General features: G+C 37.2%; 1 protein-coding gene across 1 annotated transcript in view; it reads right to left on the bottom strand.

Moving 5' to 3' along the window:
- Positions 1 to 1,043: 1,043 nt before the first annotated feature.
- lrch3 (leucine-rich repeats and calponin homology (CH) domain containing 3) overlaps positions 1,044 to 19,308 on the bottom strand; it is a 205,428-nt gene continuing 187,163 nt past the window's right edge. The window contains exons 17-20 of the mRNA XM_060834713.1: positions 18,321 to 18,433; positions 15,977 to 16,114; positions 11,216 to 11,293; positions 1,044 to 2,867 (exon numbers count right to left, since the gene is read on the bottom strand). Coding sequence (XP_060690696.1) covers positions 2,760 to 2,867; positions 11,216 to 11,293; positions 15,977 to 16,114; positions 18,321 to 18,433 — 437 coding nt within the window. The 3' untranslated portion in view covers positions 1,044 to 2,759. The remainder of the gene's footprint in view (positions 2,868 to 11,215; positions 11,294 to 15,976; positions 16,115 to 18,320; positions 18,434 to 19,308) is intronic.

The raw sequence follows: 19,308 nt of genomic DNA, 5'->3' as shown, positions 1-19,308 counted from the left end.
GACCCCTCATCCCACTCACCACTGATTTACAACCAGACGAACACCTATTTATCCCAACTCTCTGCTTTCTATTGGCCAACCAGTCCTCTATCTATGCTCATACATGCCCCGCAACTCCATGCATTCCAACTAATGGATGAGTCTTGATGGCCTGTATTCCTGATGAAGGGCTTTTGTCGAAACGTCGATTTTACTGCTCCTCGGATGCTGCCTGAACTACTGTGCTTTTCCAGCACCACTAATCCAGAATCTTTGATGCAACACCTTATTGAATGCCTTCTCGAAATCCAAGTATACAACGTCCACCTGCTCCCCCGTCCATCCACTGTGTTTGTTACATCCTCAAAGAAGTTTGTCAAACATAACCTTCCCTTTCTGAATCCATGCTGTGTCTTTGTTCTCCTTACACCTTACATCTCAACCCACCTGTTTCTGAGTTGGAATTAGGTCCTTAAACAAATGGTTCTTGCATCAGTAATATAACATGTGCTTTCTCAGGGATTATTTGTGAACAAGAATAATTAATCTGCTACTCAATGATTTTGACGAGGAGAAACATGTCGGATGAAAACTAATACAAGGGAACTGCCCTAGTACAGGTAACTTCACTTCGAAGACAATGTGTATGATTTTAGCCTGGTCGAGACTGTTTTCAATGTCAATCAAAGTAATTTTTAAAAGGTCAGCTATTTTTTAAACCAATCAGATACTTATTTTTAGGAGACATGAAATGACAAAATGGAAACCAATTAACTCGGTTGGTAACTAAATCATAAAACATAAGTAACAAATTCAAATATCATAATTTGAACCAAAGCAGTTCTTGAAAATAAACATGAACAGTTACAGAAAAAAAAGGAACTATTTACAAAGAAAAGAGAAAGTGCAGGCAAAAACCTTTCAGTTCAAGTCATAATTAAAAAAAACAGAAATCCCTTCGGATGGTTAAAATCCATCCCAAGTTTTAAGCAAAGAACACTTTGTTAAAATGGTGTGAAAATAAATAACTTCTTTAAAAATAGTGACAAAATTTTGGTGTGAACATCTAAATAATTTAAAGGTGTATTATAGGGATCAATGATTTCTAAGTTTGAAAACTTTTGGTTTAGTTATTGCAAGTGTACATTGCTCAAATTGAGAGATTCCAGCACATTAAACAATTAATATACAATTTATTCCACAAATAAGGGTATCTTTCATGTTTAACCTACAATTAAGTCAAAAAAAAGCTAAAGTTGACACAGACCCCATTCCACTATTTTTCACTGTGCATTCAATTTTATACTATTCATAAAAATGGGGATACGTAAGTTCACAACAATGTAGTCAAAGATTCTGTGCTATATTTCATGTAGCAAGCCCATATCGCAGACAGGTTCCCTTCCGATGCCATGAATTGACTGGCATCATCAATGCCACATGGTAAAGTGCTAATCACTACATTATGCAAATATGGCTGAGTAACTTAGTGATTGCATTATCATACTTATGTGCTATGAATAAATATATATTTATACTGCATGAATATAATTTATAATATGAAGAGTAAATTCTATCAGCATACTTAAATCATTCAGAATATTGTGAAAATGAATATATGAAGTCAAAAGAAAGGAATTCCTAAGTAAGTAAAATATATAACCCGAACGAAGGAAACCTCAGTACCAAACCTGGAACAAATCATACAGTACTGATCCATTTGAGAGTACAGTGCATAATTTCTAAAATAAACTCATTGAAACACCATATAACATCCTTATATGTCAATGTACAGTTGGGTTTAGCTACCAGCGAAATATACTACTTCTATACTGAAAGAAAGCTTCTGACTAGATATTCATGCACTTGTGCAAATGTTTACATCACTCACTATCAGACAGGGAAAACACATGAAAAGGATATGCTGGCCACACCTCCGTGGTTTTGCTGCTGGATATGAATTTTCGATTTCCTCTCTGATGGATACTCCACAGCCAGTTAAAGCTCCAAAGAGTGCAAGTAGGCTGACAGTCCAACCGCCCCAATCGTATTAGTCCGTTGCATTCTGGTGCCAGCTGTCTTATTGATGTGCTGCTAAAGATGAAGACCCAGGAGCAGGATAACAAGGGGCATGTGTATGTATAGGTACATCTGTGTGTGTTTGTGTGGGGGGGTGCGATTCTTGACCATGTCAGGATGAGAGACCAAGGCTGATGAAACCTCTGTAGGTCTACCTGAGATTGAAGAAAGGGCTGTTTGAAGGAGATCCTTCCATTCCACTCCAGCTTTCTCATCTGGGGTGCAAGTTAGCTTAGCTTCTATGGGTCATATTTTTAATTGCTTTTTATTCCTATTTATATATCAGTGAAATACAATATTCCTGAAAAATTTGGTCTTACCGGCACCAGGTAAAGATTGAATTATGTCCGGTATGAAATGAATTGGTGAGCTATTTACTGGACTAAGTCACAAAGCAAGACATCCTGATCTAGTTCCTAGGTCCATTTGTTCACTCAGTGCAACGTATACCCATTTTAAATGTTATAGAAATAATTTGTATCATGGTCCCCAAGTTGGAAAACAAATTAAGTGCTGTATTTTTGAAAAAAAGCATTAAAAAAAATCACATTTAGCAACTCATTTTCAGAAAGCCATTATGTAGATGCTAAAGGGGAGTGTGATAAAATTGATCATGGAGGCCAACTTGAAACATATTCAATTTTACTGTTACAGTGTTTCTTGTGTGAGGTGCCCATCACGTGTAGTCTCTAGGTAGTTGATTAATGGTGCTGTTTGGTAGGGGCGAGCTCAAGCAGATATTCTATTGTCACGGCTACCTGTGCCAGTCCTTTCTCTTCTAGAATGTGAAGGGGTAGGCACAATCGATCCTAAACAATGAAAAAAAAAGGGAGGGGAACAAAAGGACAAGGGAGAAAAACAAAATTAACAAATGACATACATGTGAAACGAAAACCAAACATAGAAAATTTGAAAAACAAAATAATATGACAAAAATTAATTTTAAATGCTAATTGCTTGCATACAAGCAAATTGATGCATGTGGGAACAAACAACAACAGAAGTTGGGTGGAATGAAGTTGTGAACAGTAACATCAGGGTTTATCACTAATCAAGCACCACTGGCAAAAAATGAAATCTCACACTCCATGATTTCCATGCACCTGAACCCATAACATGGCTGACACATTAAGAAAGTGCAAAAAGTAAATAAAATAATGTCTTATTCTTGTCTGGATGATGATTTTTGGATGGAAACTTAGATCTCCAAACTTCAATGGAACCAAAGTTTGCTGCTGTACATGTGAGGTGAATAACAAGTTTTTAAAATTAAAGATGTTGAGTCAGGTTTGACAAGATCGTATTTTGCATATACAGGATTTAAAAATTAGTGTCCTGGGCATGAATGTGTAAAACTTATATTTACAGCACCCTGGTAAATTCAAGGCACAAATTTGATATCTGTTACTGAGATTTGTCCAGCATATGTTCATTAATTCCTGACCCAGCTGCAGAATGCATTACACAGAAAATAACTTCCTATACCAAGAAAAAGTAGGACCCGCACTAAAATACCAAGTAATGACAATCTTAAATTAAAATAAAATAAAAACATAATGTTTTAAATCCTCAGAAGAACTGGTCAAGAATAAATAATATAAACTTATAATTATCCACTACATTTTATCAGTAATATTCTTTCCTGTTGAATGAAAAACAAACTGAACTGGAAAATTAATTAAAAAGAAAGTGACTTAAGAAAATTCTATAAATATGCTCCTGTTTTTAAGAATACATAATGTTTTCATAAACCAAAAATCTCTATTTAAAAAAAATTCAATTAATTTAATTCCCATCCATCAGATTTCATAAAATCAGCAGTAATTTTGCATTTATCTTCATAATGGTGCACTAGAATGGGCTCCTACTACATCCTCAATCATTTGTAATTTAATTTCCTTCCAATTTCACAGAAAATCTGTAATTTTCCTTAGAGAATATGGTCTACTGTTTCTTCAAAGTTAGATGATTTTACAAAATTTAATTGCAGAGTTACAGGGATGAGGTGGGTCAGGGTGGATGCTCTTCAGATGGATGGTGTGGACTCAATGGGCTGAAAGGCCTGCTTCTACACTCTAAGGATTTGATGGAAAATTTATTATTCTTCAATTACTTCAAGTATAGTATTAATGGACCAATAAAACTTGTACTTGGAAAGTACTCATGGCTGGAAGAATGGTCATAAACAATATTAATTCTGCCCTGAGTTGAAAAGACCAGGAAGGTCTCAGGCTTATACCCACATTTGAACTGAATCAGGAAATCTCAGTTGGATAGTAACAGAGTTGCTAGACTTGATTTGAGAGATAGTTGGACAAAAAATGAAAAATAAATTGTGCCAAAATTCTGATTTCCATCCTTTTGGAATGGGGCAGTGAATGCCCAAAGGGTTTGCACTCTGTGTTGAAATGCTGTCTTGGTTCACATGGGAATAACAGGCCATCTTTGCATGGCAGTTAACACCAATGGAACCAGAACAAGGATAAACATGCCTCTTAGCTAAAGGAAATACATTCTGGTTTCATCTCTAATGAAAAGTACCTGCTGAGCTTATTAGGGTATAAAATGCATTGGATGAGAGGGATAATATGTAAGAAATAAAAGTTTGATATAACTTTATTTCTGGCCACTATGAATGTATTTCCAGTTACTGAATTTAAGGTGTTAGCAACCAATAACTTCAACACAATGTCCACTGTGAAAATGTGAAGAATTATTTAAATAAATATATACTTTTGTCACTAGGAATAAGAAAATAACTTGTTAAATAAACATAAATGATAATTGAACAAAATTAGAAGTTGACAATATAAATGTTCTAATTTTGCAAATCGTATGCTTGAAGGTTAAAGAAACAGTAACACTTGGTTTATGCAATAGCAGATGTGAAATGGCATTGCACAAAAAAGCACAATCTTTGTGTCAAGATTATCAATATTTTCAAATATCATCAAATTTAATGTTTCAATACAAAGGAAAAAGATATATCAACTTTATATCAGTGAGGTTTTCTTTTGAGATTATGGTGCTAAATCAGGTACCATAACTCTTAAATCACAGCTTTGATATCAATTGTGTAACTGAATAGGTAGATCTCTAGAAAATGCCTAAGTTATGGCATTTATGAAATATAAGGGTTAAGTAGCATAAAGTTCATCTGTTCCCACGAGCCAATCTTTATTCCACTAATTTAAATGATTTTCTCTATCATACGAATGTTAAGCTAATGATATAGATCAACAACAGTGTGCTTTTGCATATTAGTTATCAGGAGTGGTGAAACATTAATTATGGTGGCAGGACCAAAGATTGATTGATAATGGTTAAATTTAATGTAAATACAAATTAAACAGATGGGAGAAATGAATTTTATGTAGTATTTATTGCTACTGAAACTATCTATTCTTGTAATGATGTTTAAATGAATGATCAAATCTTGTAATGTTTAATACTAATATATATGCAGCAGTGATAGTGCAGTGAAGTCCAGACACAGCATGTGCAAAAGTTTTCTCACATATCCACATGTGCAGAATAAATTGACATGAAGATAAGTAATACTTCTACAACTATTAAGTTCTACACCAGCCACCAACATCTGAAACAACAGGATTAATAACTTAATGTAGTGGATTAAAAACCACGGGTTCTTGAACATAATCAAAACAGTCCAGCAATTGGTTGACAAAAAGAACAAATTTTTTTTAAGTTAAGGTTTTTCAATGTACTATCTTCCTTGTTCCAGGAGCTCATTTACAAACGTTGAAAGTTGGGCGTTGGAGGTCTCATTAAAATGAACACCACAAGTATACTCCATTATCTAACAATGATCCCATTTTCAGAATTAACCCAACAAAAGTGTAAACTGAGCCTTGATATTTTGAAAAAATCTTTAATCTGATTAACAAGAAAACCCAAATATTATTCTGATGGAATTGCAATTACGTAAACCTTAATTTTTAGTAAAAACTATAATGTCAGCCAAGAAAGCATAAACTTTTCAGTCAAACAATGGAATGTTGACTGAACTGAATGAGTAGCAGAAAAAAGCGGCATCTAGACAACAAAATCAATTAAATGTCATGAGAAATAGTACGAAAGGCACTGTGAATGGCTTTTCTTCCAAAATACCAGGAGTATGAAATCTTTATTAAAAATAATCTCACTGTACTTAGAAACATTTGTGATTTTGAAACTAAGGCCAAATGCACTTTGCAGTCACTCTCTCCCCACCCTCCACTTTCCCTTACACATTCTTTCTAATTAGAACGCAGCGACCCAATGGTACACAGCAAAAAGCAGCAGCATCACATTGATGTAAAAAAGAGCAAAGCCTGCAAGCTGGCCACCAGAGAAGGGGGTGAGAACAGGACTGGTTATGCTTGCTCCCAAAGTCAGTAGCATGTCAACCGTCTTTTGAGTGCTGAGGAGGTTGGCTTGGAGCACATCAGATGAAGAGCAAAGGTCATCCTTCCAATATTTCAGTGATAGCAGGAGAGAAATGACAGAGAAAAATTAGTTGAGAAAAATCAGCATGCAACATTTACTCTCAATTATTTTTATCTTTCTCCCATTTCAGATTCAAGCACATAAACATAAGGTGTGCAATTAACTTCCAAAAATCAGTATCCAATTTAAAGGAAGCATTAATTTAAAAGAAGTTCCAATTATTGTTCACCTTACTCTCTTTCTTTGTGGAAACAAGTGTAAAATGTTGAAGACTTGTCAAAGAATTGAATGTTGGGTTTAACTATTCAAAATCTATTTGATTATTTGTTTTGATTTACAAAGGAATTTTAAGAATTTTTTCATATAGATGAAATCCATGCTGTAAAGTTGAAACAGGTTGCTTCTGTTCAATTTAACTGAATTCTTATGAGAAAATTACAGTTTTAATACTAGAATAAGCTGTTAGTTGGTGGTAGTATCATCCCTTGTTTCAATTTCTAACCACTACTGAATCACTTGCTTCTGCTGGACAATTATTTGTTGTGAACAAAGTTATGTTGAGGGGTATCAGATGTCAAAACTAGGATGAACATTAGCAAACAAAAATCAGGAATTTTCATCTCTCTTTTATTCTCAATCCTTCTGCATAAATTGAGAAAAGACAGACCATTAAAACTCCTGAATTCCTTTCTGGAAAAGCAGAATCAGAGAGAAAAGTACAGCACAGAAACAGACCATTCAGTCCAATTTGTCCATGCCGACCAGATATCCTAAATAAATCTAGTCCTATTTGCCATCATTTGGCCCATATTGCTCTAAACTCTTTTTAATCATATGCCCATCCAGATGTCTTTTAAATGTTGCAATTGTACCAGCCTCCACCACTTCCTCTGGCAGCTCACTCTATAGATGTGCCAAATCTCTAAGTGAAAACATTGCCCCTTACGTCCCTTTTAAATTTTTCCCCTCTCACCCTAAACCTATGCTCTCTAGTTTTGGACTCCCACACCCCAGGGAAAAGATTGTGTCTATTTATGCTATCCATGCCCATCAGGATTTTATATACCTTGATAAGGTTACCCTGCAACCCTATAGCTCAAATCCTCAACTCTGACAACATCCTTGTAAATCTTTTCTGAGTCCTTTCAAGTTTCACAACATCCTTCCTTAGCAGGGAGACCAGAATTGCACACAACATTCCAAAACTGGCCCAACCAATGTCCTAAACAGTTGCAACATGATCTCCCAACCCCTGTACTCAATGCACTGACTAATAAAGGCAAGCAAACCAAATGCCTTCTTTATTATCCTATCTATATATGACTCCACTTTCAAGGAACTATGAACCTGCACTCCAAGGTCTTTGTTCAGCAACACTCCATAAGACCTTACCATTTAGTGTATAAGTACTGCCCTGATTTGTCTTCCACAAATGGAACACCTCACATTTATCAAAACTAAACTCCATCAGCCACTCCTTGGCCCATTGGCCCATCTGATCAAGATCCCAATGTAATCGGAGGTAACCTTCTTCATTGTCCATTACACCTCCAATTTTGGTGTCATCTACAAACTTATTAACTATACCTCCTATGTTCACATCCAAATCAGTTATACAAATGACAAAAAGCAGTAGACCCAGACCCAATCTTCATGGCACACCGCTAGTCACAGGCCTCCAGTCTGAAACGCAACTCTCCACCACCATCCTCTGTCTTCTACCTTCATGCCAATTCTGCATCCAACTGGCTAGCTCTCTCTGTATTCCATGTGATGTTTGAAGGATGGTGGGCAGATGAAAAGTTTCATTCGGTAAAAAATGAAGGATTCAAGTTTTGTCACATCCGTGTCTAGCTCTTAGATTATATTGAATATTACAGCTGTGGTCTTCTATTTAAATCTGTTTGTATACATTATAAATAAATGAAAATAAGTAGGTTCACAGCTGCTGGAAACCTTTGCATATGACATCTACTCTAATGACACTTTAAATCTGATTTCTGACATTCAGAAAGATAGTGATTTGGACAATAGCTAGCTGCAAAGCAAAATATGCAGGCCCCCAGCAAAATAACCCTCAAAATAGTACATAATAGACACACACTCTTTCATTTTTATATGAAAAACAATTACACATTCCTAACTTTGCTAATACATTTTAAGCCTTAAGCACATGAGCTAGGCTCACTAAGAATCTCAGACAAACAACTTCAGATTCCAGTGAAGTCTTAGGATTTGTTTCAAGTGAATAACAACATTGGTAAGAAACTGTTATGAGATCAATATTCTGTCACTTATGCTAATATAAACCAGGGATTTAGACCAGATCAGTATGTATCTTGCAAAAAGCATGAAGGAAAATGTTTTTTTTCCTTTATTCACTCATGGGATAAGGGCATTGCTGGCGAGGTAAAAATTATTGCCCATCCCTAATTGCCCAGAGGGCAGTTAAGAGTCAACCACATTGCTATGTGCCTCGAAAAACATATAAGCCAGACCAATTAAGGATGGCAGTTTCCTTCCCTAAAGGACAGTAGTGAACCAGATGAGTTTTTCCTTACGATTGGCAGTGGACTCACAGTCATCATTAGATACTTATTTCCAGATGTTTACTGAATTCAAATTACACCATCCATCATGGCAGAATTTGAACCCAGATCCCCAGAACATTAGCTGGGTCTCTGAATTAACAGTGCAGCGATAATACCACTAGCCATCACCTCGCCATACATTACTGAATACATTAATGCTCCTTGAGGTTGATCTGAAATTATAAGCTGCAAGATCAGTAGTTCCTGAACATTCTTCATATTTTTTGAGGTAAATTACAACATTTTGTTAATGATATGTTTTGAGTGTAGTTTTATAATGACTGCAATGCATTTAATCGATTGATTGCATACTGGTAGAGAAGCTTTTATATTTCATTAAGCACACAAAATTGAGGTTTACAGTACCCCTTTCTTATTCTTTCATGGCAGCAATGTGGTACAGGCATAGCCACAATGCCAACAGAGTTCCCGGATTTTGATCCAGTGACACGGAGGTTCAGTGATATATTTCTAAGTCAGGACGCTGAGTGTTTTGAAGGGCTATATACAGGTGATAGTTTTCTCATATATCTGCTGCCCTTGTCCTTCTCAATGGTAGTGGTCTTGGATTTGAAAAGTGTTATCTAAGGAGCCTTGTGAATTTCTGCAGCGTATTTTCGAGATGGTGCAAACAGCTGCAATTTTGTATCAGTGATGGAGGAAGTGATTGAGGATATGGTGCCAATCCATCTGCTTTGTCCTGGATGGTGTCAAGCCTCTTGAGGAGAGCATTCCATCACATGCCTGACTTGGGTCTTATAGACAGTGGACAGGCTTTGGAAATCTACATGCCAATCAGAGTTATTCACTGCAGAATTCCTAGACTCTGGCCTGATCTTATTGCCACAGTATTTATCTGGCTGGTCCAGTTCAACTTCTGGTCAATTTTGAAAGTGGAGTATTCAGCAATTGCAACGCCAGTGATTGTAGAAGAATGACAGTTAAGATTTTTGCTTTTTGGAGATGGTTGTTACCTGGCACTTGCGTGACTCAAATGTTACTTTTCAGCCAAAGCTTGAATATTGTCCAGGCCTTGGATACAGACCATTTCAGTAATGGGCTTTCAGGGTTATTATGCGGGTTGGTTGATATACCTATTCAATTGCAAAAGATTTGCTAGGGCTTTGTTCACACTGAATAAGGGTATAAAGTATGTTGTTTTATTCCAAAAGGGGTATCAGCAACAAAATGGGGTAATAATGGATAAGTATGTCGTTAAACAACAATTTACCTGAAATGATTGCTACATATAGCTCTTGACACTATTCTTGTCCCGAAGTGCTCAATTGTCGCAGCTAAAGCAGATTGTATATTTGAGGACTTTCTCATTTGACAGTAAGCTATGTTCAATACGCTGTCATATCCAAACACAGTATCAAAAAGGTCACAGAAAGCAGGACCATAATGATCTGGTCTAAACACAGTCAAACTATGTTAAGTTATAACTTGTTAGAGAATTGAAATCTTTTTCTACACATGCAGGATAAAATCTAGCTAAAAGATTCATCAGGTTTCCTGCCTTAAAATGTAGATATAATCAGCCACATTACCGATTTCACAGAACATAAAATTAAAATTTGATGGCTGATCAAAGCCACAAAAAATAGAATATTGAAGAGAAGAAAAGTCATCAAAAAGCTGAAAAATTCAACTTCAAATTACACAATGCGTATCAATACCAGTTTCGGAATTTAGTTACACAGCTTCAGAACTGCTTGGCTGTAGGCAATGTTATATACAAAGACTTATTATTAGCTCAGTTGATGCATTAAATTTATTTATTTCATTAAATTCCAAAACTCAAGTAAAGATCCTAGAAAACAATGTAGTTAAAAACACAATTTGACATTCAATCTCTTTAAACCAATGTTCCAATTATTAATAGATTTAACTACACACCATTAACTGCAAACATTCTCGAATCAAATGAAACTGAATTGATTTGACTCAATTAAATCTACAGTTCTGGTCATAATGGCTTAATTAAAGCTTGACATCGACATTGGGTGGGGAGCTGGTGTTGTTGATAAATAGTACACTTAATCATGCAGCAGCAATGATACAATATTTTTAATACGGATACAGAGAAGTCCATTATAACGTAGAAGGGTACAGACCTGTGGTACACCAATTCTCTTACAAGCATCCAGGAAATTCTCCACATTTCGTCTGCATTTTGCCATGGTCAGTTTGGGCTACAACCAGAAACAAAACAAGCAAGTGCACCTCAGTCAGGGAACAGTGTGTGGCAGAAAGGGCAAGAGGGGATAGATAATGGATGAGGAAAAGGGAAAAAAGACATCAGAAAATTCATTAGGGAACCAATCCAAAATTCAAGCAATCCTTGCAATTATAAATACATAGGAATCAACAAAGCAGTTGTCATCATAAACTACCTCAATAAAGTTTGAGATGTTAGCTTAGCTTTTTGGATCTTGATGCTGACACCCCATTTTGTATATCGTTAGTAAAAGATTTGATTTGGCTTTTCTTTGATATTGAAAGCTTTGAAAAGTGTACAAGTAAGGAGGGAATACCAAAAGTAAATGTTGGCAATTTACAGGATGAAAATAGTGAGGTAATAATGGGAAACCCAAAAGTGGCAGAGACATTAAACCAATATTTTGTCTCTGTTTTCACAGTGGAAAATAACTTCTTGCCAAAAACTGCAGTTACCACAGAGAAATTTTGTAAAATTACCACAACTAGGTAGAAGGTTTTGATTAAACTCATGGGGTTCAAGGCAGATAAGTCGCTGGTGCCTGATGACCTGTATCCTAGGGTATTAAAAGAGGTAGCAGCAGAGATAGTTGATGCATTAGTTATGATATTCCAAAATTTGCTGGACTTTGGAAAGGTACCAGTGAAGTAGAAACATGCTAATGTGACACCCTTATTCAAAAAAGCTGATAGCCAAAAAGTGGGAAACTATAGACTAGTTAGTTTGACCTCTGTAGTGGGGAATCATAATGTAAGAGATAACTGAACATTTGAAAAACCAAAGCTCAATTCACCAGCATCAGCGCAGTTTCATGAAAGGCAAGACAGGCTCAACAACTTGTTTGGCGATGTAACCAGAAAGATGGAAAGGAGGATCCAGTGGATGTGGTATAGCGAGACTTCCAGAAGGCATTTGACAATGTACTGCATAAAAGACTGATCCAGAAAGTTCGATCCCAAAAGGTTAGGCGTAGAGTATCGGCTGACTGACAAAAAGTATATGGTCAGGATGAATGGGTCCTTCTCTGGATGGCGAACCACAACCAGCAAGGTGCCACAAGGTTCAGTTCTCAACTACTTCGAATCTATACAAATGATCTCCAAGCAGGGACAGAGCATAACATAACATAACAAAATTTGTGGATGATACGAAAGTGGTGGAAAACAGGGTGCACTGAAGAGATAGAGTTTACAAATGGATATCGACAGCTTACGAGAATGGACCAGAATCTGGCAGCTGGAGTTTAATGTAAGTAAGCGTGAGAGGCTGGAAAATAAAAAGGGCAAATTATTGTTTAAATGGGAAGCAGATTCAAAGTATGTCAGTGCAGAAAAGTACAGGCATCTTTGTGCATGAATCGCAGAAAAGTGGTGACGTAGGTGCAGCATATAACAAAAAAGGCAAATGGAATCTTGGCAGTTGTTGCAAAACGACTGGATTATAAAAGTAAAAAAGCAATGTTACAATTATACAAGGCATTGGTGAGGCCACACCTGGAGTACTGTGTTCAGTTTTGGTCTCCCTACTTGAAATAGGAGGGCAGGAAAAGTTGACCGGATAGAACTATTAGTAAGAAATGAAATGAGGACAATTGAGAGCTGATCTAGGCTCAGATGGCATACAGTCCATTTCGGTGGAGGTAAATAACAACAAAGAAAAGATGACATTAATAGGAATAGAGTAGAAACCCCCAAACAGCAGCCACAATGCGGGAAAAGATATAAATCAACAAATTATGGGAGCTCATACAAAGAATAGAACAATACTTTTATGCTTCACATTTAGTAGGTTAATCAAATTAGAAACGGTACCCAAAACAAGTAATTCATAGAATGCATAAGGGATAGTTTCCAACAGCAATATGTCATGGAGCCAACCAGGGAATAGACTATCCTGAATCTGGTAATGGGTCAGGAAGCAGGTTTAATAAATTACCTGATCGTAAAAGATCTCGAGGAAATAGTGAACATAACATGATAAAAGTTAATATTCAATTTAAGAATGAGAAACTTGGGTCAGAAACAACTCTGTTTAATTTAAATAAAAGGATTAAAATGAAACGAAGATAGAATTAGCTGAAGCGGACTGGGCAGATAAATTAGCCGGGGCAAGACTATAAACAAGCAGTACAAACATTTAAGGAGGTAATTCAAAACTCTCAAAACTATATCCAAGGAAGAGAAATGATTCCAAAAGAAGTATAAACCAACCACAGCTAACCAATGAAGTTAAGGAAAGTATTAAGTTTAAACAAAAAATATAACGAGGTCAAAGTCAGAGATAGCTCCGAAGACTGGGATAAATTCAGAACACAGCAAGGGAGGACAAAATAAAAGGAAAAAATAAACTACCAGGGCAAACTAGTGAGGAATATAAAAACTGACGAGAAGGCGTCTTTAAATATATGAAAAGGAAGAGAAAGGTCAAAGTGAATTTAGGTCCCTGAGAAAATGAATCTGGAGAGATAGTTTTTTTTTTCAATTGTTTATCACTGGCTAGCCAACATGCGTGCCTGTCCCTTGCTGTTCTTGAAGTGATGGTGATAAACTGCCTTCTTGAACTTAGTCCACATGCCCTCAGGAATGGAATTCCAGGATTTTGACCCAGAAACAGTGAAAGACTAGTGATGTATTTCCAAGTTAGGATACTGATATGGCTTGGAGGGGAACTTGCAGGTGGTAGTGTTCTCAACTGACCGTTAACTTTGACCTTCTAGATGGAAGTGGATGTAGGATCTTTGGTGAATTTCTGCAGTGCATCTTGTAGATAAGAGACACTACTGCTACTGAGCATTGATGGTAGAGGGAGTGGATGACTGTGGATGTGATGCTAATCAAGCGGCAACTTTGCTTTGGATGGTGTCAAACTTCTTCAGTGTTTTTGGAGCTGCATTCATTCAGGCAAGTGGGGAATATTCCATTACACTCCTGACTTCTGCCTTTTAGATGGTGGACAGGCTTTGGGGAGTAAGGAGATGAGTTACTCACCACAGTATTCCTAGCCTCTAATCTGATTTGGTCATCACTGTATTTATGTGGTGAGTCCAGTTGAGTTTCTGGTCAATGGTAATTCCCAGTATGTTGACAGGGAATTCAGTGATGCTAACACCATTGAATGTCAAGGGTTGGTGTGTAGAATGTTGGAGCATTGGGGATGGTTATTGTCTGGCATTTGTATGGTGTGAATGTTACTTGCCACTTGTCAGCCCAAGCCTGGAAATGATCCAGATCTTGTTGCAATTGAACATGGACTGCTTCAGTATATGAGCAATCACAAATGGTGCTGAACATGGTGCAATCATCATCAAACATCCCCTTTCTGGCCTTAAGATGGAGGAAAGGTCACTGATGAAGCAGCTGAAGATGGTTGGGCCTAGGACACTACCCTGAGGGACTTCTGTAGAGATGAGTACCAAATAAAAACCAAAAGAACTGCAGATGCTGTAAATCAGAGAGAAAAACAGAAATCAATATCAGATTCCTCAGGTTCTGAGGAAGGGTCACTTGACCCAAAACATTAACTCTGATTTCTCTTCACAGATACTGTCTGACCTTTTCCTGCAGAGATGCCCTGGAATGGAGATGACTGACTTTTAACAACTACAACAATCTTCCTCTTCGCCAGATATGACAACAACTAGTGGAGTTTGCCCTGAGCCCCGTTGATTCCAATTTAACTAGGGCTCCTTGATGCCATACTCGGTTGCATGCAGCCTTGATGTTGAGGGCTCTCTCTCTCATCTCACCTCTAGAATTCAGATCTTTTGTCCATGTTTTAACCAAAGCTACAATAAACTGAGTGGCCCTGGCAGACCACAAATGTCTCTTCAGTGACATGGTTAATGTTGAATGATGAACAGATGCTTGATAGTGCCGTTCAAAACACCTTTTATCATTTCATTGATAATTAAGAGTAAGGTAATGGGTCTGTTTGGATTTGTCCTGCTTTTTGAGTAGAACACATTCCAGATTTGTTCCTGGGATGATGGGATTCTCCTACAAAGAGAGATTGAGAAAACTGGGCCAGTATTCTCTAGGATTTCAAAGAACAAGAGGTGATTTCATCGAAACCTACAAAATATTTAAGGAGAGGATGCAGATAAAATGTTTCCCCTGACTTGAGAGTCAAAACCAGGGGTCACAATTTAAAAGTAAGGAGGATGATACTGTGGATTGAGATGAGGAGAAATTCTTTTTATTCAGAGGGAGGTGAATTGTGGGAATTCTCTGCGCCAGAAGACTGTGGAAACTCAGTCTTTCATCATATTTAAAATAGAGGTTAATAAATATTTGATTATCAATGCATAATGGGTTTTGAGGATCATGTGGGTAAAATGTATTTAAATATTTTATGAGCCGTGATCGTGCAAAATGTCAGAGCAAGCTTGACAGGCTGAATAGCCTATTCCATTTCTATGTTCATACACCACATGGATTGCAGTTATTCAAAAAGGCAGATATCACAACCTATTTCAAGAATTAGGGATTAAATGCTGGACTAGCTGGCGATATGTACAGCTCGTGAATGAATAACAAGAATATCATTTATCAATTATACCATTGTCAGGTAGCAAGCATTACCCACATCCTACCTAAAAGGGAAATACTCAGCATTAGCATTGCAATTTTTAAATAGCATCAGAATTCAGAATACTCACCACAGCTGGAGATGGCACATGTATACTGGGCACTGACCGTGGTCTCACTTGATTAGCGAGATGACAGAGAACAACACCATCTGTTAGTGCTGAGCCAAGATCACTTGGGAGAGAAATCTTTAACCTTGTTTCAATGTTCTGAAAAATCAACCAGAGAGAAATATATAACTCTTTGGTCATAGATAAACATGTTTATTGGCAGTGGAGGGGACAGCTAGGTAAAGCACTGACCTTTCAGAACTAGAACTTGTGGACGAATTAAAACAGAATTTACGGAGAGTGGAAAGAAAGATTAGTGCGTTTCTAATCTTAAGAATGATTGCAATGCCAAAATAGGACATTGTGATTTTAACAGAGACCTGGATCAAAAAACGGCAAGCATGGACATTAAATATTCCTGGATACAAGGTGTTCCTGATGAAGGGCTTGTGCCCGAAACGTCGAATTTCTTGTTCCTTGGATGCTGCCTGACCTGCTGCGCTTTAACCAGCAACACATTTTCAGTTCAGGAAAGACAGCAATGTCCATTCGGTAGTACTTGCAAAACTCAGCAGTGTAAAACATTAGATGTAATTCCGTAAGTGAACAATATAAACAGGTTAATCTCAAATATGAGAAGAATTATAATGACATTGTTGAGGGATTAAATGAGTAATGTGCATCTGCCTTTACCAAGGAAGAAGATGGTGTGAAGTTCATGGTGAAAAAAAAGAGACACTTGGAAGACTTAAAATTGATGAGGTGATGTTGGACAGATTACCTTAGCTTAAAAGTGTATAAAATTCAAGGACCAGATAAGATGCATCCGAAGAGACTGAGCACAGTGGGAATGGAATTTGAGGGGGTACTGGCTATAATTTTTCTGTCTTCTTTCGACTACAGAGTAGTGCCGGACAAGGCCACCTACTTGCGGAACGTTTCAGAGAACACCTCTAGGACACTCTGACCAACCAACCCAACCACCCCGTGGCTCAACATTTCAACTCACCCCTCCCACTCCACCAAGGACATGCAGGTCCTGGGACTCCTCCATCGCCAGACCATAGCAACACGACGGCTGGAGGAAAAGCGCCTCATCTTCCGCCTAGGAACCCTCCAACCACAAGGGATGAACTCAGACTTCTCCAGTTTCCTCATTTCCCCTCCCCCCCACCTTGTTAGGTGAAGGGGGTAATGGGTCTGGATGGGTTGCGCTTCGGCAGGTCGGTGTGGACTTGTTGGGCCGAAGGGCCTGTTTCCACACTCTAAGTAATTGAACCATAATGTAAAATAAAGGGTGCAATATAAAGATGGTGTAGGAGCCAAGGGAACTCGGTGTTATGTGTGAATAAGTCACTGAAGGTGGCAGGACAAGTTGGGAAAGGATACAGGGCCTCAGCTTTAGTACAAAGCAAGAGTGCGCTGAACTCATAAGACATTAATTCAACCTCAGCTGGATGTCTGAATTCAGTCCTGCATGTCATACCTTTGGAAAGATGTGAAGACATTTAGAGCATATAGAAATTATTCATGAGAATGATTCCAGGGATGAGGGGCTTTAGTTTGCTAAGTAGACTGGTAAAGTTGAGACTGTTTTTCTTGAAAAATGCTGGGAAATTTGATAGAGGTACTCAAATTCTCAAGTGTATGGACAGAGTAGATAGGAGAAACTGTTCTCACGTGTGAAAAGAATGACAGTGAGAATGCACAGATTTTAAGTAATTAGCAAGGGAAGTAAAATATAACATCAGGCAAAAGGTTTTCACATAATGTGTAGTTAAAGACTGGAATGCACTGCTCGAGAGTGCAGTGGAGGCAAGTTCAATTCAGGCATTAAAAAAGGTAATTAGGTTGTTTTCTGAAAATGAAGAATGTAAAAAAGTACAGGGAAGAGGTTGGGAAATGTTACGAGATAAGTTGCTAATTCGGAAAGCTGTTATAGACACTGGCCAGAATTGCCTTCTTCTGCACAGTAATGATTCTGTACAGTCAGTTCTACTCTCTAACGCGATAGTTCCATTCTCATGCAATCCTGTGTTATAAGAAAATTTAAACTAATAGAGCCAGAATCGCATTATAATCAACATACACTTTAAAAGTTCATGCTTTAGAAACAATGTCCCCAATTCATCAATCGCATTACAGCTAATTTGCATAAACCAAACGTGCATTATAGCAGATCAACCTGTACACTGATTAGTAGAATAAGGTAAATTCAAGATGTTGCCACAAAGTAAAGATGCAGCAAGTTAGTAACTTCACATTCTACAAATCGTACGTTTAATACATTCTTCAAGATTTTCTTTTACTCTCGGACTATACAACAAAATTTCTGTTTTGATGAACAAATGAACAACTAGATCACCTTCCGTAGCTGCTGTAGGACTCTCTGTTCATCACATTGCTTCTGGTTCTGCAATACCAAAGTGTCCTCAGAGTCCTGGTTAGGAGGAAGAGAGGAGGTGGAAGAATTCACATCTAAAGATACAGAAGACATATTTTGCATAAGAAAAGGAACATTCCTGTCATATGTTAGCATCATTATTGCACTTTTTGTTACAAACTTATAGTGGAATTGAATAATATCTGCTATTAAGATACTTTCCCAATACATCAGTTGAGACCAGTTCATTCATGACAAAACAAGAAATTTAGATTCAATCAGAAAAGAAAGTTGTGTCATGAGTAATGAGAATAAATGTACAATGTGGCTTCTACTTCTTTTCTTCAATGTTGTCTTTCTGAACTGTTCAAAGTGGCACAGTTCACTTTGTCAGATTCCTTGTACATTGTTCAAGGAATCATTAGCACGAATGAGCAGCACAGCGGACAGGTTGCAGGTGGGTCATCTGTCTAACACTTTTTAAATTCTGACATACATCCATTTTCATTTTCACCAGGGATTATCAAATAATTAATGATCAGAAATAGATTATGAGACTATTTCTCTTCCCCAATCTGGTACACCTATATCTGATGTACTATTTATTGTTGCCTTCATGGAAATTGGCTGAGATTAGCATAACCTGGGGATCAGATGCTTATATTCTTAGTCTGATTGATTCATAAAACTGTACCAAGACATCAAGATTGTCAGGTTGACATCTTTATCTAACTTGCTTTCATTTCTATAGTGTCTTTAACATAGAAAAAGATGACCAGACACTTCAGAGACATTTTAAGAATATTGGATACTGAGGTCATGAAAGTGATACGAGCAGCATAACTCAAAGCTTCGTACAGGAAATTGATTTATCGAAGGAATGAAAGGAAAAGGAGGAAGTGGAAAGATTTATGAAGGAAATTTCAGAATTTGAGGCTTACACAACTCAAGGCATGCTGCCAATGGTTTC

The sequence above is a fragment of the Hemiscyllium ocellatum genome, chromosome 13 (assembly GCF_020745735.1).
Source record: "Hemiscyllium ocellatum isolate sHemOce1 chromosome 13, sHemOce1.pat.X.cur, whole genome shotgun sequence".
Classification (NCBI taxonomy): domain Eukaryota; kingdom Metazoa; phylum Chordata; class Chondrichthyes; order Orectolobiformes; family Hemiscylliidae; genus Hemiscyllium; species Hemiscyllium ocellatum.
This window is presented reverse-complemented; position numbering and strand designations above follow the sequence as displayed.